Source organism: Loxodonta africana, chromosome 19 (assembly GCF_030014295.1).
Source record: "Loxodonta africana isolate mLoxAfr1 chromosome 19, mLoxAfr1.hap2, whole genome shotgun sequence".
Lineage (NCBI taxonomy): Eukaryota > Metazoa > Chordata > Mammalia > Proboscidea > Elephantidae > Loxodonta > Loxodonta africana.
This window is the reverse complement of record NC_087360.1, coordinates 25684872-25707099: the sequence shown is the minus strand read 5'-3', so window position 1 is coordinate 25707099 and position 22228 is coordinate 25684872. Positions and strand designations below refer to the sequence as shown.

At 50.8% G+C, this 22228-nt stretch overlaps 1 protein-coding gene across 3 annotated transcripts; it reads right to left on the bottom strand.

The window, feature by feature from the left end:
• Window positions 1–1015: 1015 nt before the first annotated feature.
• On the bottom strand, window positions 1016–15686 carry PES1 (pescadillo ribosomal biogenesis factor 1). Of its 3 annotated transcripts, none has more exons than XM_064272472.1 (15): window positions 15553–15686; window positions 12450–12529; window positions 11012–11165; window positions 10019–10128; window positions 7802–7973; window positions 7631–7720; window positions 4789–4905; window positions 4590–4664; window positions 4286–4375; window positions 3984–4117; window positions 3432–3557; window positions 3115–3299; window positions 2466–2623; window positions 2189–2350; window positions 1016–1400 (listed from the first exon to the last, which is right to left on the bottom strand). In XM_064272472.1, the coding sequence occupies exons 1-15, from the start codon at window positions 15574–15576 to the stop codon at window positions 1317–1319; spliced, it is 1761 nt and encodes a 586-aa protein (XP_064128542.1). In that variant the 5' UTR covers window positions 15577–15686; the 3' UTR covers window positions 1016–1316. The 3 variants fall into 3 exon arrangements, with proteins under 3 accessions (XP_064128542.1, XP_064128544.1, XP_064128543.1); XM_064272474.1 differs by having other exon boundaries at window positions 2189–2347; XM_064272473.1 differs by having other exon boundaries at window positions 3984–4114.
• Between the last annotated feature and the right edge of the window lie 6542 nt (window positions 15687–22228).

Genomic DNA, 22228 nt, shown 5'->3' with positions numbered 1-22228 from the left:
CTCTATCCCTTGGGGCCGCAGGCTCTGGCTCCAGAGGCCCTGACCCCATCCCAGCCTCATGAAGCACCCCTCCCCCAGTGGGCATGCTGGGAGTAGACATGGGACATAGCCTTCCGCCCACAAGGCCCAGCCTAAGCTGGGGGCCCAGGCTTCTCTGCTCCTCAGGCCAGAGCCTGCCCAAGTTCTTGTAGACACTGCCCCCCAAAAAACACTTTTACACCTATGGAGCAAGGACAGTGTAGGGCCAAGGCCCTGGGGTGCTCAGATTCAGGGAAGTTGGGGTCCAGTTCCAAACCCACACTTCCCCATCCCGGACCCTACTCGCAAGGGCACCCAGGGTTCAGAAGCTCCCTGCCTGACTAGGGAGAGGCTGGGAATAAGCATCTGAGCCCTGAGGTCTAGCCCTGGCTGTGGCAAGCTGCAGTCCCAGCAGGGGCGCTGTGGGAACAGGCGGGAAGTTGCAAGGCCTGACAAGGTCACAAGTTAGGCTGCTGGCAAAACTCACACTGGGGTTTACTCAGCAGTTCTGCCATGAGGGAAGGCTTGGTTCCCCAACTCAAGACTCACAGATCGGAGCCCCAGATCCTTTTAGCGTTAGCTTTTACCTCCTGGGTTCTGCAGGAAGTGATGCCAATCACACTTGGTGTGTACCAAGCACTTACTTGGCATGTGACAGTGTTGAACCTATATATCACCTCTGAACTCCCAACACGTGCATCCCTGTGAGGGAGTCCCCAGAATTCCTACCCATATTTTACAGACAAGGAAACAGGTTCCCAGGGGAAAGTGCCTACACTGGATGTGAACCACAGTCACAGTGACAGGGCAGCCCAAGCCCAGAAGCTCTGCCCCCAACTCCTGGCAGCCTTGGACCTGAAAGGGTCTTTGGCAACTCAGAGGTGTGAGCAACAACCAGGCCCTGTTGACAAATACCCAGGGCTGGCCCAGCCTGCCACACAGGGCACTCCGTTACTCTTCCCCAACCCCGGGAAAGCTCAGGAACAGAGAATCCAACTGACTGCAAAACTACAGCCATTTAATAAATGCTCCCCCGATCCCCACCTCATCACAGCACTGAGAATCATGGGTCCAACCATGATGAGAGGGCTGGGGAAAGCCACTGTGATGATGGCTGGCCCCTTACTCCCCAGATCACTGATGTCTGGGAGCACCAAACTGGGCTGGGAACTGGCGGGGGCCAGGGCTGCCAGGGGAGTGAGGGGGAGGAGAACAAAAGCAGCCCAGGCCCTCTGGCCTGTCTCCATCCTGTCTGGCCACTGGGAGGTGGCCGTAGCCCAGCTAGGGGCTGCCAGCACTCACACTGGCCTTGCCTTCTTGGCCTTCTTCTCAGACCTCACAGCTTCATCGTGGGCTTTCCGCTTTGCCGCCAGTTTGTTGGCCTGTGAGGAGGAAGTGGGGAGAGGAGTCAGGCTGTGGTGTGTGTGTGTGTGTGGCCGGGGGGGGGGGTTGGGGGGGGTCGTTGGGGGAGAGACAAATTACCCTGGGAAAAGATTTCATGTGAACATAAGGGTGCCTTACAACTCTTTTACTTTATGGGCCCAACACCTCGGTCACAGGAGCCTGGGCACCTGCCCCACTTGCTCCCTGTAGCTGGGAAAGCTGGGAAGTCCCTGGAACCTTCCTTCGCCAGGTGCTGGTGGGGTTGCAACTAGGAAATGCGTGGGCCTTTCAACCAGCAATTCCACTCTTAAGAACTTAACCAGCAGGGACATTCTCGAGGATGCGGTTTAAGAACTGAAAGTGGAAAGCAATCTAATCCTCCCAGTAGCGGGCAGGCTACGTATTGTGTGTGGATACGGTTAAGAAGACCACGTTATTGTTAAAAAAAAAAAAACCTGCATGTAGTTTGACACCCCTAAACAACATTCGAGTTATTGCACGCACAAAACAAAACAAAACAAAAAACCCAGAGGCACTGGCTCCAGCCCCTCCTACTTGCTGCAGTTTTGTTAAGTGGCCTTTGGAAAAGCAGGTTCAGATTCTGTTCCCCAGAACCTGGCAGACTCAGGAACAGCTAGGAGCAGGAAGGGAAACTGAACCGCCGTGGAAGGGCTGGGCCAGGCAGGTACCTCAGAAAAGAGCTAGCTGGCCTCCAAATTCACCCGGGCAGCTGCACCTGGTGGCCACACCCAGAGTCTCAGGCTGCGGTAGGGTGGCAGGTACCTACCTCTCGGACTTTGCGCTTTTTGCCAAACATGATCTTGCGGTACAGGTACTTCTCCCTCTTCTTCATCATCATGATAGCCAGCCGCTTGGCCTCACTCTCCTCCTCCTGGGCCAGCCGCTGCTTGTCCTCCAACTTCAGAGTGCCTGCCATCACCCTGGGCTTCTGGGACACAGGGTGAGCACTATGGGTACTCCCAACCGCACCAGCCCCCAGGGCTGGCCCCACGATGGCCAACGGGGCTGCTCCCCAGGCTGAGCCTGTCCAGTGCCCCATGTACCTTCCCCTCCATCCTTTGCTCCTCCAGGGCCGCCAGGCGGGCCTCTTCCTCCTTTTCCGAATCAGCATCCGCATCCTCCTCCTCCTCATTTTCTCCCCCTTCCTCCTCGTCACCTTCATTGTCTTCCTCCTCCTCCTCCTCAGATTCATTCTTATTTCCTGTCAACAGTCAATGGAGGATTTCTGAATGGCCTGGGAGCCTCCTCCTGCCCTTATAGGGTGAGAACTGGCCCCAGGCACTGCTCTTTGATCCTGCCATTCACAGAGATATGCAAAGGCAGCCCTGGGCTGTACTACCCTGACCCCTCTGGTACCCAGCCCCCAGCCCCAGCTGCCTTCTGAGGAAACCCCAAGCTCCCGAATTCCAGAGCTCTGCTGCCTCCTGTATAAAAAACAATGACAATTCCCGATCATTCTTCTACTCAGTTACTTTGATATCAAATAACCTTGCACTACACAAATGTTCATTTTGCCTAAACCTTACTCCAAAGGGTAAGAACCCCAAGGAAAGCTTGTGACTTTGATGTCCTCTTCCCTGGAGCGTGTCACCTTTGTAGCCAAGAAGGGAGGGATTCTGCTCAGGCCCAGGGGCCAAGGCCAGTTCAGCGGACCCTGTCCACCAGCTGCCCAGCCCAGTCCCTCCGGCTCACCTAGGTCCTCTCCCCGCTGCAGGGCCAGCAGCTTCAGCTTCTCGGGTGGGATGTAATCGCCCTCCTTTTCGGAGACAAACGGCGAGAGGTGTGGGGGCAGAGGCACTCCGGGAAAGTAGTCCTCCATGGGGAGGAGGAGCCGGGCGTTCACAGAGTCAAACACCCACTGGGGCTGCACATAGTACCTGGCAAGGAGTGGCGAGCAGAGACCAGTCATGGGGCAACCCGAGGGCCCGCTGCACCCACAGGGGCCTTCATGAGACTTCTATGCCCAGAAACCCAGACAGGTGGCAGACGGGAGGGCCTCGGGGGCCTACCTGCCAATGACGAGGGTCTGCTGCCCAGGACGGTCTACAATCTGGTGGGTGATGCTGGAGTCCGTGACCTCGTAGGTGGCCCCAATGCACAGAGACTTGTCCCAGGACACGTCCCCCCCAAAACTCCTACAGGCAGAAGGAGCACTCAAGGGTGTTTGGCATGAAATGCTTTCCCTGGGCCTGGCTCCCTGGGACCCCCAAGACCCCTGGCTGCCAGCCCACAAGCTCTCCCTCCTAGGACACACTTACCCCCTGACCCCCCAGGATCCTCCGGTCTGTGCTGACACCCCCAGCCCCTGTACAGCTGAGCACTTTTGCCCTTGGCCTGTCCTTCTGCCCCAGACTGTAATGAATGAAATGTTGACAGCTGTACTTGGTGCTATGCCTCACACTTCCCAGGCACCGTTTACACCATTTTGATGAACCGAAATCCTCACAACAACCCCATGCAGTGGTGACTGACCCATCCGGTTGTACTGCTGAGTGTCCAGGGCTACCCCATCTGTGGCAGGCCCAGAGCGTGACAGAGCTCCACGCTCATGGTCTCCCCACCTGATAATGAAGGCCAGGGCCTCACGGGGCACCTCACGGTTCAGGAAGAACTTCAGGCCCTCGAAGAGCTTCTTATGCTTTTCCTGAGTCTCCAGCTCCCTCCTTCGGTCCTCCTCTTGTGCTACTACCTCCTGCTGAGAAAGAGGCCAGGCCTCGTACCACCAGGCCCACCCCCACCCCCACTGGAGGGCAGGGGGTGGAGGTGATCCCATCCCTAGCTTCCTTCCAGATCCCTCAGGCCAGAGTGGGCAGCCCCAATACCCTCCCCGCCTATCTCCTTCTGGAAGCAGCACAGTCCTCACCCCATCGACGGGAAACTCATCCATCTCGGCCTCTTCCTCCGTGACAGGCACCACCACGCGGGCCAGGCTGGCACTGAGGGCAGCCAGTTTCTACAGGAAAGAAACAGGATGCCTACTTGCAGGTGGGGGACACGTCTGGGTGGGCTGCCAGGACTGGGGACAGGTAGTGGTAATAATACTGGGTTTGGGCTCCTAGGCCATCTAGCCACGACTGCCACTCAACCCGAGGCCAGGCCCCCAGACATGTTGGGGACAGGGATCACCTTTGGGGAGATGCAGGACTGATGCCCCTGAGGCTGCTCACCTCCACAGAGCTCTCGGAGTCCAGCGCATATGCGCCCTCACTGGCCTTCAGCTCAGCATGGGTCTGTCCCTCCAGCTGGGAGAAGGGGGAGGTCAGAGGGGGAAAAGGACACACACAGCCTGTCATCTCCCTGTGGACAAAGGTCCCTCACCATCAAGGCCCTGGGTCCCGGGGAGAAGGCGCTGGGCTGGGGCCCTACCTTGGGGGGGTAATGGAGATTGAGGGACTGGTAGAGGCGGAAGTTGACAAAGCCCAGAAGGGTGGTGTAGAACTCGGTGAAGGTGGCCATGACCCTGTAGTCCACGTCTGTTGGGTGCTGGGGGCACAGGGGATGCGCGTCAGGGGTGTGGGTGCCAGGTGTGGGGCAAGGAGGCACTGACAACCCGCACAGGGTTGGGGTCTGGCTGACCAGAGGACCACGGGCTCCTCAAGAGCAGCTCTGCCCACAAAGCTCTGCCCCCAGGGAAGAGGTGGAATGCCACGTGCTCACCCGGGGGCATCTGGGCACAAGTGAGGCTCTACACAAGGGTCCCAAGGATTAGGGATGTCCTAGAGGCCAGCACCAGACCGCATAACATGAAGGGAAGCTACGAGTGAGTAGAGGGAAGCCTTTGGACTTACTGTTCCCATGACTGGCTGCCTTCTGACCCTGGCTCTCCCCATCATCCCTCGAGTCTTGGCTTAGACATCTGTCCTTGGAGAGGGTGCCTTCCCTAGCCAACCCAGGCAGAGCTCAGGCTTTCGCCATTACCTCCCTCATTCTCTGTGGAACACCTGCCTCCAGGGCCAGACTGACCATGGAGAGCAACACTCCCAGAGCCCAGCACCATCCCTGGCCCAAGGAAGCCACAGCTGGCCGAGGTGACCCTGGAGCGGTCCCTCTCTGCCTGGGGGGAGCTGTAGGCAGACAGGCCTCACCTCTCCATACCCTGACAGCAGTAATGGGGTGGACACTTGGAACTCAGTGACCCAGGCCAGGCCCAAGCCAGAGACAAAGGCATAGCCCAAGGGCCCAGAATAGGCTGGGGTGGCCCAGCCTCCAGGGAGCCCTTGGGCGAGGGAAGCACAGAGACCGCCTTTTAGGGCAGAGGCGCCCAGGCAGTCTCCTAACCTCTAGCCCAGCAGCAGGGGAGATGGAAGGGTTCGTCTTCGCCCTCCACAAGTTGATTGGAGACTAGACCGAAATGCCTCAACTTTCAAATGGTGTCGCTATCTATGTCAAGGAGGCTGACCGGCCCTGCTGGTCCCAGGACCTGGACGGGAGGACATGCCGAGCAATGGCAAGGATTGGTAATGATCACAACAGCCTGTCTGTACTAGATGCACCTGTGACTGGGAACTGTTTCTCCAACCTGGGGCCGTGAGGTACCTGACTTCCTCTGCTCCCACCTCCACTCTGCACTAGTATCTGCCCTGTAGGACATGGCTGGGCATTTGAGCACCAGCCTTGTTTCTCATAGCACAGCACTCAGCAGGGCACCCCCTACCCCGACTACCTGTCTGGGTTCCCACATAACCACAATCTCCCAGAGAGGGTGGGGGTCACACCAGGTCCTCTGTCACTCCTCAGTTCCAGTTCCCATTCTCCTGCTGAGAGGAAGTAGTGGCAGGAAGCTGGCCAGGGAGGAGGGAGGCAGGGGCAGCCGCACCCTTCCCCCCAGGGCCAGCTGTGTGTAGGCCCTATTCACACACAAAGAGTAGTCTGAGCAGCATGGGGTGGGTGATCCCAGAGAACATACAGGAGGACCAGAGAGGAAGGAGGGAAAAAAGGAGGAGGAGGAGAGGGAGAGAGGGAAAGAGAGAACCACAGGTGCCCGTGTCTGCCTCCAGGAGTAGGGACATCAACTGGACTGCCAAGCGAGCCACGCCCGCCTCTCACTTATAGACGGACTGCAGCTTCCCCACCAGACACCCACATGGCCAGAGCAGGTTATGACCCTCAGGCTCCCACCAGCCCTGGGTAATGGGGAGTGGACATGGGGCCTAGCTCCTGCCTCACCCTGGAGCATCCGATGACCTGGTCAGCAAACCTGCCATCAGCCAGGCCCGCAGCACCTGCTCTCTACAGGAGGCACCAGTGCTCGCCCACAGACCAAGAAGGAAGTTGGGCCAAATGCAGGCCCACAGAATGAGAGGCCAGGCAGCAAGCCAAGTTACAGCTTACAGAGGTAAGAACAGGATTTCTTCAATGGGCCCCTGCCAACAATACTCATGGTTATTTAAAAGATAAATAAGCAGCAGCACCCCTTGCTAGGTGCTTCTCTTGTGCTCCTCCCTTCACAGCCACAGCTTACCCGTCCTCCTCCCCTGTGGGGCTAATGGGGGCGGGGGTGCAGGGCAGAGCAGAGCAGGGAGCAGGGCCCAGTACGCTCGCTGCAGGCTGGGCTCTGGCACCCATTCAGAGTGCAGACAGCACTCGGTCCCACTAGCCCCTCTCACTGTCCAATCGCACCCCAAAGGGCCACCTTCACCCACTGTGCAGCGTTCACGCTCTTAATTATAACCAGGGCTTTGAGCACGTTTGAACCGGTTCAGTCCTGGCTGACGAAGCGAAATGGAAACAGACCTGAATTCTGAAAATCTGGGTGATCCAGAATGATAGCCTGAAGGGGAAAATTACAGCTTGATGCCCTGGAATGAGAGACTTGGAATGGGGATGGAAGCCTTTCTGGAGCCAGATGTGTGAGACTGGACTATTCCCAGGACTGAGAAGATTGACACACATTCAAAGCAGGACGATCGGCTGCCAGCTTTGAGTGGGTGACCACTGTTTCCAACTCAACTGTTCACCCAAATTTAAAAAATTTGGGTCCGTTCCAGTGTCGCTTCCTTGGCCATGATCAAACCAGGAAGAACCAGTTTGGGGCCCTGATCACAAGGTTGCATAGTACACGCTGCCCCCCAGCCAACGAGTAGGAACTTAGCACACACTGGACTTCTCAGGACAGCACAATCCCCCCACCATCCACCCTGATCTTGTCCAGCAGCCAGGAGAGAGGAAGCGACAGCCTGGAACAGCCCCTCCCCAGAGGCACACTCACGTCGTGGGAGAAGGCATAGGGCGTGATCCACACAATGGGCTGCCCCAGCACCTCGGCCTGGTAGTAAATGCCTTTGATGGAGAGGAAGACCTGGGGGGACAGAAAGCCTGGTGACGACAGGTGGCAAAGGCTGGGTGGTGGTGGGGCCCCCCACCGGTGGCCGTGGCTCACCTTGCGTAGGGCGCGCGCGGCGATGATGTAGTGCAGGAACTCCACGGTAAGCCGGCGGCAGAGCTGGATGGTCTGCACGTGGCACTTGCCAGTGCGGGGGAAGGTGGAGAAGAGGAAGCACATGGAGAGGGCATCATCCAGGTCCCGCAGGGCGTCAATGAAGGTGGGGTACCTGTATGATGGTGGCAGTGTTTACAGACTCGGTCACCTGCCAGCTGCCCCAGGGATCACTGTTCTCCAAGCCAAGCCTTGTCACTGCCGCTTCCTGACCAGAAGGCTAGGCAGTGCCCAGAGAGGCCTGAGTACCTGGGGACGGCCCTGGGAGGAACCACCAACCAGGCTGTGCCACTGGGCTCTGCGCATCAAACCCTGATGGGGCCTAGGAATCCTGCTGCCCACTGAGCACCCAGCCTCGAGCCCTTGCCATACTTTGTAATGGAAGAGGGACAACCGGGTCAGAGGCTCTGTAGTCTTTTTTAAGGTGGAACCTTTACTTCAGAGAAAATCTACCTGGACATCCAAGACATAAAACGGAAAAATGAGAAGCTGCCCTAGTTGAACCAAGTGGAGCTGGGGACCTTCCTCCCTCAGGTCACCATCCCTGTCTCTCATCACCCAGAGTCTGTCCAGTTTGTGAGCTAAGAACCAGGTGGTAAAAATGCTGTAATTGGGTCATCCTGGGCCAGGAAGAGCCACAGGAATAAAGTGCTTCCAGGGATCCTGTGCTAACTGAGGAAGCCAGGAGAATAAGCCACCCTGGCGGACCCAACAAGGGCCCGTGAGTGACAAGACCTGGATTTCAGCCCCATACTCTGGCCTGTGATCCTGGCCTGTGATTCTGTCTTTATCTGGAAAACAACACTGTGAGGGCAGACTGCTGGTTTAAAACTGGGCTCTTGGAACTCTCCCCGGAAATGCCTGAGGACAAGAGGGCAGACAGGGCTCCAAGTCTCTCTCTCTCAATCAGGGTGGCTTCCAAAATGCCTTCCACGGAAGCTTCGTTTTGAACAAAGGGCTCTGCTGCTTCACAAAAGGACTCTGAAAGCCAGGGGCCCAGAGACCGCCACGGTCCTCCTAGTTCTAGATGGTGTCACTCACTGCAACAAGTCAGGTAGGGTCTGCCCTGTCTTCAGCCCAGAAAGATGAGAGAAGTGCTTTCTGCGGCCTCTCAAATGGTCTGGCTTCCTGGTGCAGAGCTGGGAACATCATCACCCTGAGGCTTGGCCACCACCACACCACCACCTGGTGTGTGTGTGTGTGAATCTAGGCACTTAACTTTCAAAGTGCATTTTTCTTTTGCATTTTTTCCCCCATTTGTTCCACACAACAGCTGTGTGTCAGAGGCAGAAAAGGAATTACCATCGTCTCTGTTAGAGATGAGGGCTCCCTCAGAACAGGGAATGTCTTCTGGCCACCCAGCTCACGGGCCGCAGAGCTAGGCTAAGAATGCCGGCTGTCTAGCTCGTCCAGTGGGAGCCCAGGGCGGGGCAGCCTGCCTCAATGAAGCCAAGTCCATCCACCCTGGAGCCAAATGGTCCTGGGCCATCAGTGCAAGAGAAGATGGACATTCATCTGGCCCAGGGGTTCTGAACCTCCGCATTATTGACATTTCAGGCCAGACAGTTTTTTGTAGTGGGGGCTGTCCTGTGTGTTGTAGGTTGTTTAGCAGCCCTTTGGCCTCTACCCACTGGATGCCAGCAGCATCCCCATTCTAGTCATAATAACCCAAAATTTCTCTAGCCATTGCTAAATGTCCTCTTGGGGGCAAAAATGCCCCTAGCTGAGAACCACTGATTTAGCCAGTAAATGAGGGGGACTCCAGAGAAAGTTGGGCAGGAAAGGGTTAAGGCCACAGAGGGGTCCCACCGTATCTCTCAGGTCTGCCATGTACCCAGCATGCACCCCAGAGCTCTCCCCCACCACAGGGGCTTTGCACTTGCTGTTTTCTGTGCTTGGCACATGCTGGCTCAAATGACTCCCCTCAGGGAGACCTCCTCTGATGAACCTGCCCCTCAGATCCCTTCACACAGTTTGCACCCTTCATGGCACTCATTGTATCTTGCAATCATTATGGTGATCTATTAATTTGTTTTTTGGCCTGCCTTCTCCAAAAGGGTCCCAGTTCCTTGAGTGGGGTCTTGGTCTTGTACCCCCAGGCCTAGGACAGAGGCTGGCGTGAATACAAAGACAGTAGTGTTCTGAAGGTGCCCAGCTCACCGCTCCTTGATGATGTGGTCAAGCTTATAGTTGGGCTTGTTGTCCTTCAAACGCTCCACAGTGTTCCACTCGCCCTTCCCATAGGCCTTCCGGAGCTTCCGGACAAACACCTGGAAAAGAAGAAGAGACTGCTCATGCCAGGGCCCTAAGGCTCCTGGACTCTTCTCTTCCATGGAGGATGGAGGCATGGGCAAGAGGATTCTCAAAGCTTCCTGAAGCTGGCCAGCACCCTCAGCCCAGGGTTTACGAAACTGCCAACTCCAAGGAGCAGCAAGGCTGACCCATTCTAAAGGGCGGTTAGACCAATGCATCCCTTTGGCTGTGAGAACCACTCACAGATGAGCCTTCTTCCCTCCCAGTACTTCTAGCAGCAGTACTAAGTGGACAAAGGGTCCACTTCCAACTAGGTGTGTTTATGTAGTTACAAAACCCAGCAGTGAAACAGGACCAGATACCCACTCCCAGCAGGCTAGGCCAGCAGGGATGGCAACAGCTGCTGGCCAGCCTTCTGTGGGCCACCAGGTGGCGCCCCACCCCTCCAGGGAGGGCCTGGCCTGCTCCAGGCCAAGGTTTCCAGCAGTAGCCTACTTTCCATTATTTGCATTTGGCATAAATAGGATTCTACTTTCCCTGAGATATTTAAGCATTTAATGACTTCTATTTGTGGAATGAAAGTCTTGGCCTCCTGGGAGCAATTTCAGAAAGACTCATAATAGGAGCTGTTTCTTTTGGCAGAGAACACACCTTTGCTTCAGAGCCAAAAAACTTCAGAAAGAACCAGGGAAAAGTTACCACAGGTAAAGTACTATCAAGGTCTGTGCAGATGATTTCCACACATATAGTCAGATGACCTTTATGACATCCCTTTGAGGTGGAATGATATTCTCCCTTGCAGGGGCTCACTCAGAGAGGTTAAGTAATCTGCCCAAGGCCATAGTTAGTGGGTTCCAAGCTTGATAGGGACCCACCCTGAGTTTAGAGCCTAGGCCTCACCTTGTATTCCCGGAACTTATTGACGATGGGTTCATGGAGAAGGAATTTGATGTCTTTGATAAGGTAGAAGGTCCGGGCTGCCGTGGAGCCCTTGTTAACCTTCTTCTTGTGTTTGGGCTCATGGGGATAAATGCCCTTCAGGATGCACAGCCGCCTGGAAGGCAGAAGCCATTTGTTCTGTTAGTAAACGCACTGTCACTGGTTGTGGCCGGGCCTGGAAAACAACGAGAACAGGGAGCACGAGGCCCCTGCCCTCAGAGGGCTAACATCCTAGGGCAGCAACAGGTTGAATTCCCAACAAACAGGATGCAGACTGCCACACGCTGGCAAGAAACACACAGGACATGGAGAGGGGCTGACGGGCAGGTACCCCCTTCACTAAGTGGGTCAGGAAAAGCCTTGCAGAGAAAGTGACATTTCAGCAAACCTAAGGAGTCAGCCAAGGAAAAAGCAGAGGGAAGAATACTGACTGCCTGACTCATTTATCCCTTTACCCCTTGTTACGGATTGAACCGTGTTCCCTCAAAAGTTATGTTGGGCTCCTGGCCTCTGTTAGGACTCCCTCATAACAGGAACTGAGAATGCAACCTTTTTTGGGAAATAGGGTCTTTGCAGATGTTATCAGATAAGTTAACGTGATGTCATACTGGAGCACAGTGGGTCCTAATCCTGTATAACTGGTGTCTCATAAAAGAGAAGATACACAGAGACAGGGAAACAGGGGAAAGACAGCTATGTGAAGACACAGGCAGAGTTTAGCCGCCAAGGATGGATGGAACCACCAGAAGCTAGGAGAGGCATGGAACTGAGTCTCCCTCAGAGCCCTAAGGAGGACCCAACATGGCAGACACCCTGATTTGGATTTCTAGAATCCAGAACCATGAGACAATAAAATTCTGCTCTTATTGGCCAAAAAAAAAAAAGGGGGGGGGGCGGGAGGAAGAAGAGCATCCTTAGACAGGTGACAAAGGCCATGAGGCTGGGAAGTGCTGGGCGTATCTGAAGAACTAAAAGTGGGCCATGTGGCTGGAATACAGCCAGAGGAGGCTGCAGAAGTCAGAGACAGCCAGATCACAGGGCCCGCGGGCCATGGAGGAGTCTGGATTTGACTCTCTGAGGAGTGGGCACCCCCAGTTGCAGGATCAGAGGTCTTTCCTACAGAAGGGAACAGGTGGTACACCCCTAGCCCAGTGGTCCCATTCTGATGACCTCAGGGCTCTATCACTCAGTTCTCCTCCAGATTCCCATCAGACCATGTCTGGCAAAGCACAATCCACTAAAGCTAGCTGGGCAAGAAAGAAGAGGACTACCAGAATGCCCAGAACATCTGGGCAGCTCTGTAAGTCAGGTACAACGCCCAACGGTCAGGCTGAGTTTTCACTGTGCATTCCCTGCCCAGGCACCCTGAGGCCCCTCTCTGCAGTCCTCTCGGCCTTACCTGAAGTCGGCCAGGCTCAGCTGCAGCTTCTTCCGGGCTTTGTTTCGGGTGATGTAGTTGGTGGCAGAGCCTCGTTCATACTTGAGGAGGAAGAAAACAAATCTTCATTAGCAATGATTTCTGTGACTGACATCAAACTCTGGGCACACCTTGTTCCAGAGGTAACTAACACTCCAGAGAAGTGGTTGAAGCGCTTCTGAGATGGGAAATGCTGTAGAGAGGGAGCCCACCCAACTGAAAGAGCAGCCCTGCACTGTCCTTGCAGTTGTCAGTATAGAGGACACATACATCTGCAAAACACAAGCTGGAGACCATGAGGTTGCTGTGTATCGGGTGCTGTACCTTGCACTCGGTATCAGCTCCAGGTTTTAGCTATCGTGATGAGTTATTTCCATGCACCATTTCATTTAATCTCCACAGCCCGCTGAGGTAGATGCCGTTATAATCCACCTACCTCCTCCACTTAGCACGGGAGGAAAGAGGCTCAAAACACCCAAAACCAAACCCACTACTGTCAAGTCGATTCCAACTCATAGCAACCCTACAGGACAGAGTAAAAGTACCTCATAGGGTTTTCAAGGCTGCCATCTTTATGCAAGCAGACTGCCACATCTTTCTTCTGCGGAGCAGCTGGTGGGTTTGAACTGCCAACCTTTTAGTTAACAGCCAAATGCTTAACGACTGCACCACGAGGGCTCCTTAGGAAAGAAGCTCAGCAAGATTAAATAACCTGCCCAAGTCACACAGCTTTCTAAGTGCTGAAGCTGGGGTTCAAACCAGCTTGACTTGAGTCTGAGCTCCTAAGCATGAATCCAATATTTCTCAACCTTCTTTTCATTATTACTCCCTTTCCCCCAGCCTCACAGACTCATGTAATTTTAATACTACAGATTTATTATATATTTATGTAACGTAGGCCTTTGGAAGGCCATAAATCACTGTAATATCTAAAATTCCCTCCCCCAGAACCAATTTTTGCACCCTTGAGGGTGGTACTGCCTGGCTTGAGAATGCAGGCTGTAGACCACACAACCCCTCCCTTTCCTCATTCCTTCATTCCGCAGACAATAACGTTTATCTCCTAACCAGAAAGTCAGCAGTTCATGGCCACCTGCCACTCCTTGGAAACCCTATGGGGCAGTTCTACTCTGTCCTATAAGGTCGCTATGAGTCAGAATCAACTCCAAGGCAATGGGTTTTGGTTTCTGACTATAGTCAAAGCATTAAGCTAGATACTACAAGGGTAATTAAGGTAAAAGGCCTGGTCTCTACCTGTCCCGAGGTGGTTATTGTTTTGTGCAACCATTTGGATGTCTGTGGTGCTAAAATGTTGCCTCACACTCACATCTCTGTATCCCTGATAGAGAGTAGCAGTGTCTTGCACCATGCACCTTGCAATGCTGACCAAGCATGTCAGTTCAAACAAGCCCTCCTCCTGGAGCAAGACAACAAGGGCCTCTAAGGCCAGGACCAGCTGTAAAGAGACAAACCTAGAGACTCCAGAGGGGTATGTCCATGAATAGCTCTAGTCTTGAAACAGGCCCTTCACTCTTTCTTTCCTTCAGACAGGTATTAATTGTTCACTGCAGATCAGGCCCATGCTAAGTCCTGGGGATGCAAAGATAGGTTTCAGATTGTCTCAGGATGGTGCGTCTTCATTAAAAGTGTCTTCCGTTGCCCTACACCACGTATACTTGTCACAAGACTTATCCTTTTAAAAAGTAAAGAGATAAGTGGTTCTTAGCCAAGGTGATTTTGCTCCTGGGGGATGGGGTGCAATTTGGCAATGTCTGCTGACATTTTTGGTTATTGGGTGCTACTGGCATCCAGTGGGTGGAGATCAGGGATGCTGCTAAACGTTCTAAAATGTACAAGACAGCCTCCCTCCCTCCCCCTACCAAAATAAAGAATTATCTGGTCCAAAATATCAAAATGGTTGCAAAACCCAGCTTTGAAGAACGGTAATAATTTGCTCACATATCTGCATTTCCGCCTCAAGGGCAGGTTTTCTGTCTTACATCTTTGTAGCGCCAAATGACTAGCACTTACAGATGTTCAGTAAATGTGTTGTGTTAAAAACAAAAATGGTATTAGAAACTTTCCAGCTGAAGGAAATACTTGAGCCAACTACATCTTCCTCACTTCTACCCCCTCTCTAATTTCTTCCTGCCACCAGAGGAGATTCCTCTCACAGCAGTAAAAACAATTTCTTGAAAAACTCTGATCATGTTGCTCCCTATTGCACTCAGAATAAAATCCAAGCTCCTCACTGTGGCTTAAAAGGCTCTGCATGATTGCAGCACTGCCTAACTCCAACCTCACCCAATGCTCTTCCCTTGGTTTGGTATATTCCAGTCATCCTGATGTCCTTCCGGTTTCTTGCAGAGCAAACCTTTCCCACCCGAGGGTCTTGGGCACTTGCAGTCTCCCCTGCCAAGCTTGTTCACTGAGCATTCCTATGCCCCAGGACCCATCCAAGGTTACATCTACTCATTCAGATTTCAGCTTAAATGCTACCACCTCAGAAAGACTTTTCAAAACAACACTAATTAAAACCAGTATCCTTTTGTGTTCTCTAGCCTTATCTCGTTTGTTTCCTTCACAGTGACAACCTGTGATAATTTTATTTAGTTGTTTACTACAAAGTGAGTTCAGGAAGACAGGGATGACATCTGATTTTTCACGCCTTCATCCCCAATGCCCAGGAGATGATCTGGTTCAAGTGGAAAAAGAATAATAAGTCTTCTTTTCTTGCTAGATGTCGTGGAGTCGACTCCGACAGATGGAAATCTTACAGAGAACAAGTCTAAGAGATGATCTCCACGTAGTTTACCACCCAATGAAGAGTCCTCTCTCGGCTCGGTCTGCTTTTCTGAAACTTTGCTCTGTCTCACAGCCCATTCCAGGGCTCTTCCCCGGATTTTACCATCGGACGAGCACTGCCGTCCTCATCTATCCTCGGATCCCCACTCACAGCTGCCTCCCCTCGCGTTGATCCGTTCCTCTTCCCATGAGGAGCCAAGACCGGGGAAGGGCACTGTCCCCAAGCTCCGTCGCCCCCATCTTCCACCACCCAGGCACCCCTGACGTCTCTTCTACTCACCTTCTTCTTCTCCAGGCCTCCCATCGCTCCACGTTGATGAGCCTACCAGCGCCGCGCGGACAGACAACGCCACTTCCTTCCGCACGTGCCCGGCCTATGCCCCCGAAGACCCCCCACGAAGCGGGCCTCTGAGGGCTGTCCAATGAGGCGCCCGCGAAAGTCCAGAGGAAAATAGGGATTTCCTCCTCCAGATTTACTATTAAGCGCTCTGGAAAAATTACTAAGGTAGATATTCCGAGCTCTTTCCCAAATGTGAGTCTAATTCAGACAATTTAAAAGTTTAAATGAATGCGGATCTTTAGGCATTTCTATAACTGCCCTAAAGAAGAGAGCTTGGCGTTTTGGCCCCGTTGCATGTTGGGATAGAGGGAGGCGGAAGACTTAGAGACAGCGCAGTGCCTTCTGGTATATCGCGTTGTGCCACACTCAGTGTGGCGTCCTCTGAAGTTGCGTTGCCCTGGTAACGGTTGCTAAGCGCCATACAAACCTGCTGCATCAGGCCGCAGGGCTGAGGCTGCGCTGGGTTCGCTGCCAGCCTTTGTCTCCTTTGATTCATTCGCTCTTTGGGGGATAAACTAGAATACCAAAACATAGAATAAAGGTAGATACTTTCCCTCACAGAGGTAGAAAGATCCAAAGGGCCACTTAGTTTTCTGAGTCTTAGCAGTAATTGAAGAAGGATGAAAGGCCAAGCTGAGTTACAGAAATTGTGGTATATTTTAAATGTACATCTAAACACATTTGAGCTTTTAATATATACATACATAAATATGTACTTAAATTTTTACATACATTTTGCGCTTCTGTACCTCCAGGTGGTGTGGTCTGGATGTAATTTTACAGTTGTTTGATGTTTTCTTCCTTTGGGTCTCCAAACTCCATCTGGAGATGACCTCAAAAGTGTAAATTTGAGGCCCTTGTGAATGTCACCTCCACCTAGGTCTTGATCATAGAAAACATCATTTGGAAGTGAAGACAGACTTTAAGCACTGGTGAATGCTTGTTTTGAACTACGTGAATTTTATTATCTACTTTATTAAAGCTAAAATAAAAGCTCAGCGATTCCACCAACGAGATAAAACAAAAACCAAGTAGGAGAGGGTGAGGTGGCAAAGACTTGGTAAGAACTTGCCAAGAGGTTTGAAGAAAATGAGGGAGAAGTGGTGTTCACAGCAGAAAACAGAAGACATTGTTTCGAGAAGGGCCTCAAGGAAAAAAGACTGAGGCTGGTAAAGAGGAAGAAACAAGAGGGCACCCAGGCGAGAGGCAAAAGTTTGGGGGATTTAGAGAACTCTGAAAAGTCCGTTATGACTGGAGAGTGGAGGGTGCCACAGAGCAAGAGGTAAATGGTGGACCAGAAAGGATTGTAGGCTGACTCATAAAAGGAACACAGGAACAGGGTGGACTTCATGGGTGTGAAACCTGTGCAGTTGCACAGGACCCTGCCCTTAGAAGGGCCCTTGCACTTGATTAATGCTCTGCTGCAGCAGTCTTGAAATTCTTAATTTTTTAAACAAAGGGCCCTGCATTTTCATTTTGCACTGGTGCCTGCAAATCATGTAGCTAGTCCTATATACCCACTGCCATCAGGTTGATTATGACTCATAGCGACCTTATAGGACAGGGTAGAACTGCCCCATAGCGTTTCCAAAGAGCAAGTGGTGGATTCAAACTGCCAACCTTTTTGTTAGCAGCATAGCTCTCCACCATTGCACAACCAGGGCTCCGGTCCTACAAAAACAAACCTGCTGCTGTTAAGTTGATTCTGACTCATAGTGACCCCACAGGACATAGTGGAACTGCCTCTTAGGGTTTCCAAGGAGTGGCTGGTGGATTCAAACTGCCAACACTTTGGTTAGCAACTGTAACCCTTAATCACTGTGCCACAGAGGAGGACTGTATTTGTGGAAAGAATACGATCCCTGTTTTGCTCGTGTTGATTTTGAGGGGTCGATGGAGACACAAAAAGAGATGTCCAGAAAAAGTTTGTATGTTCGGTTCAGGAGCTCAAAAGAGAGAACATGTTTCACATGTGAGAACACTGAGGCTCAGGGAAGTGAAGACTCGGCCGAGGTCACTCAGATTCTAAGTAGTAGAAAATGGATTCTCAACAGGCAGTCAGGTTACAGAACCTACTGCTGAACTCATACTCAGTGTGAAACACTTAGCCTCTCCCTCTTTGTCTTGGAAGACTGTTGTGTGGCTCCGGGAAAATTCAGGGCAAATTTTGTTCCGTAAGGGGAAGAGGTTTATAATGAAGACTTGTATGTGAATGTTCTTGGAAGCTTTATTTGTAATAGCCCCAAACTGGAAATACCGAAATGTCCAAGTGAATTGATAAGCAAATTGTAGTATATCCACACAATGGAATATTGTTGTTGTTGGGTGCCTTTGAGGAGATTCCAACTCATAGCGACACCACGTAACAGAATATAACTGCCCATAGGGTTTTCTAGGTTGTAATCTTTAAGGAAACAGCCAGGTCTTTCTCCTGCAGAGCGCTGGTTTCAGATAGCAGCTGAGCACTTAATCTTTGCACTACCAGGACTCCTTAATGGAATATTACTCAGGAATAAAAAGGAATGAAGTGTGGATACATACTACAACACGGATGAATTTCAAAACAATTGTTTTGAATGAAAGATGTCAGACAAAAACCAGTACTTACTAAATGATTAATTTATATAAAATTCTGTTGTTGTTGTTGTTAGGTGCCATCGAGTTGGTTCTGATTCATAACCACCCTACATACAACAGGATGAAACACTGCCTGATCCTGTGCCATTCTCATAATCATTGTTATGGTTGAGCCCATTGTCGCAGCCACTGTGCCAATCCATCTCGCTGAGGGTCTCTCTCTTTTTTTGCTGACCATCTACTTTACCAAGCACGATGTTCTTCTCCAGGGACTAGGCCCTCCTGGTAACATGTCCAGAGTACGTGAGACAAAGTCTCTCCAACCTTGCTTCTAAGGAACATTCTGGTTGTACTTCTTCCAAGACGAATTTGTTCATTTTTCTGGCAGTCCACTCAATATTCTTTGCCAACACTGTAATTCAAAGGCGTCAATTCTTCTTCGGTCTTTCTTATTCATTGTCCAGCTTTCGCATGCATAGGAGGCGATTAAAAATGCCATGGCTTGGGTCAGGCACATCTTAGTCCTTAAAGTGTCATCTTTGCTTTTTAACACTTTAAAGAGGTCTTTTGCAGCGGATTTGCCCAATGCAATGCATCGTTTGATTTCTTGACTGCTGTTTCCATGAGCGTTGCTTGTGGATCCAAGTAAAATGAAATCCTTGACAAGTTGAATGTTTTCTTTATTTATCATGATACTGCGTATTGGTCCAGTTGTGAGGATTTTTGTTTTTTTTATGTTGAGGCGTAATCCGTACTGAAGGCTGTAGCCTTTGATCTTCATCACTAAGTGCTTTAAGTTCTCTTCACTTTAAGCAAACAAGATTGTGTGGTCTGCATAATGCAGATTGTTAAGGAGTCTTCCTCCAATCCTGATGCTGCGTTCTTCTTCATATAGTCCAGCTTCGCAAATTATTTGCTCAGCATACAGATTGAATAAATATGGCTAAAGGATGCAACTTTTCCGGACTTTAAACCACACATTATCCCCTTGTTCTTTTCGAATGACTGCCTCTTTGTGTAAGTACGGGTTCCTCACGAGCACAATTAAGTGTTCCGGAATTCCCATTCTTTGCAACGTTACCCATCATTTGTTATGATCCACACAGTCGAATGCCTTTGCATAGCCAATAAAACACAGGTAAACATCTTTCTGCTATTCTCCACTTTCAGCCAGAGTCCATCTGACATCAGCAATGATCTCTTGTTCCACGTTCTCTTCTGAATCTGGCCTGAATTTCTGGCAGCTCCGTGTCAATGTACTGCTGCAATTGCTTTTAAATGAGCTTCAGCAAAATTTTACCTGTGTGTGACATTAATAATATTGTTTGATAATTTCCACATTCTTTTGGATCACCTTTCTTTGGAATAGGCATAAATACGGATCTCTTCCAGTCAGTTGGCCAGGTAACTGTCTTCCAGATTTCTCGGCAGAGATGATGGAAATGTTCGTTAACTTGATTGCGGTGATGGTTTCACAATTGTATGCATTTGTCAAAATGTATTATATTGTACACTTTAAATATGTGCAGTTTATTGTATATTAGTTTTACCTTAATAAAACTGTAATTTTTAAAAGTTTAAAAATCAATATTGCACCTGGGAGCAGAGAAAAGGAGAGGATGACAGAGATTCATGCCACCATTAGAGACCTAATAGGTACAGAAATGGTGGTCTCTATCACATCTTTATTTAACTCATCAGTCTAGCCTCTGCACAAACTGAATGGGTCCTGGAGAATGTGCTGTGAACTGCCGTGAATTAAGCAAGTAGTATCCCTGATCACAGCAACTATGCCAGAAGTGATATCGTTGCTAGAGTACATCAATAAGGCCTCAGGTACGTGGGGGAGCCCTGGCGGCACAGAGGTTAAAGTGTTCAGCGGCTAACGGAAAGGTCAGTGGTTCTAACTCACCAGCCACTCCATGGGAGAAAGATGTGGCAGTCTGCTTCCATAAAGACTCACAGCCCTGGAAACCTTATGCAGCAGTTCTACTCTGTCCTATAGAGTCACTCTGAGTTGGAATCGACTCGATGGCAGTGGGTTTGGCTTTGGTGGGTTTTGGGGTATGTGGTAGGCTGCCATTAATTGATAAATGCGTTCTTTTCCATTTCAATTAGCCAAGAAGCTCAGAAACAGTTCTCATTCTCATGGAATAGACAATAGTATTCATTTGGAGTTTTGCCTCAAGGCTATGTTAACTCTCTTGCCCTCTGTCATAATAAAAAAAAACACCAAACCCAGTGCTGTCGATCCCAACTAATAGCAACCCTATAGGACAGAGTAGAACTGCCCCATAGAGTTACCAAGGAAAGCCTAATGGATTCGAACTGCCAGCCTTTTGGTTAGCAGCCGTAGCACTTAACCACTATGCCACCAGGGTTTCCTCTGTCATAATAGAGTCTGAAAGGATCTGGACTATCTGGACAGCCCGGAGAACATTATACTGGTTTATTACACGGATCATACCATGCTGCTCAGGCAAGACAAGTAAAGAAAGTGCTCTGCAGCAGGTCCCGGATGCAGTGCAAGTAGTCCATCACTCGGACCATATGATCCGGCAGACCCTGTGTTGTTGGAGGAGTCAGTGGTGGGAAGAGGCAGTATGGAGCTTATTCTCTGTTATACAAATGAATCCAGATGGCCTCTCTGAATTGGCCCCAAGTTGTTTATTTAGTTATAACAGGCCGGATCCATTAGCACAAAGAGCCCGCTAGTGCCAAACTCAAATTTTAACACATCCAATTGTTTTAAAAACAGCCCAAATAATATTTTTAGCGAAATAGAGCTGCCTGCTTTACATGCCCCTTAAAACTGTGCCTAAAGTCTACTATCTATAGTTATAAGGACCCCAAGATGCTGCTGCCCTTCAGAATTCTCTGACCCAGACACTCTCCACCTTTCTGCAGAAAGACACTGCCTAGGCACCCGTAAGTCCCCCTCATTTTATCTCTCCTCCTCTCTGGGCATTTCCTTGCCCTCTTCTTCTTCTGGTGATTTGCCTCTGGAAGATTTCCTGCTGTGGGGAATCAACCCCCTGCATGCAACTGTCAATGAATCAGCCCCAGTAAATAGCTTGCTGTGCAACACTGCTGTCTTGTGGTCATATCTTTTTCCATATTCAGCTCCAAGCTCTCTCAGACCCATTACATTCTTCCAGTGGGGGGATCGCAATGTAGGCCCCTGAGTTTCCACAGCAAAGAATTACATACCTTTTGAAGAATAGCTCTTGGCTTATTACTAGGCTCTGGTAGAGACAGAACACTTGACCACTGGACACCAAGTGACCATGTGTGAAACTGCCAATTATCAGTTGGATTCTTTTGGACCCATCAAGTAATAAAATCATATATGAACCCAACAATTCATTGTAAGTATAAAATAGTATATCTGGGATAAAGCTCTAGTGGTACCAGGGGCACAAGTAAGCTGCATAAGCAGGTAGCTCAGACCACCATGTCAGCACACAAGAGCTGCTCGAGCATCCCTACTCAGCCTTTACCTGAGGTTGTATAGAGATCCTGTATGACCAACTGAAGGAGAAAAGATGCATTTGGCTTATGGATGGGTCAACTCAGTACATAGATGCAAACTCACAGCTGTATTGCCATCACATTCAGGGGTGGTCTTGAAAGACAGTGGAGATAGAAAAGCTTCCTAATGGGTGGAACTGCAAGTGATTGTGCACTTTGCATGGAAGGAGAATTGGCCAGAGTGAGAATATATGCTGCTTCTTGGGCAGTAGCCAATGATCTGGCTGGGTGTTCAGAGGTGTGGAAGGAAAAGAATTAGAATGTCATGTCAACACCCAACAGAAAGCATCCACCACAGAAGAGGCACTGAACTACCAAGAAGACAAAATGACTTGCTCAGTTGATGTTATCCAGCCTTCATCATTGGCCTCAATAGAACTGGCATGATAGGTACATTAATGAAGTGGCCATTGTCAGTGGTGTCAATAGAATTGGTGTCACCCAGCACAGTAACTCATGGTGTCACCTCCACCCCCATGAACCTCCTCCCATACCAGATCATATAGAA

What these genes read in the sequence shown, in the direction of transcription:
- PES1 (XM_064272472.1), bottom strand. Translation starts at nt 15,576, where the DNA reads ATGGGAGGCCTGGAGAAGAAGAAG. An exon ending in GAGGCCTGGAGAAGAAGAAG is followed by an intron (nt 12,530 to 15,552) that starts GTGAGTAGAAGA and finishes TTCCTCCTCAAG; the next exon opens with TATGAACGAGGCTCTGCCAC. An exon ending in GCAGCGGGGAGAGGACCTAG is followed by an intron (nt 2,624 to 3,114) that starts GTGAGCCGGAGG and finishes GACTGTTGACAG; the next exon opens with GAAATAAGAATGAATCTGAG.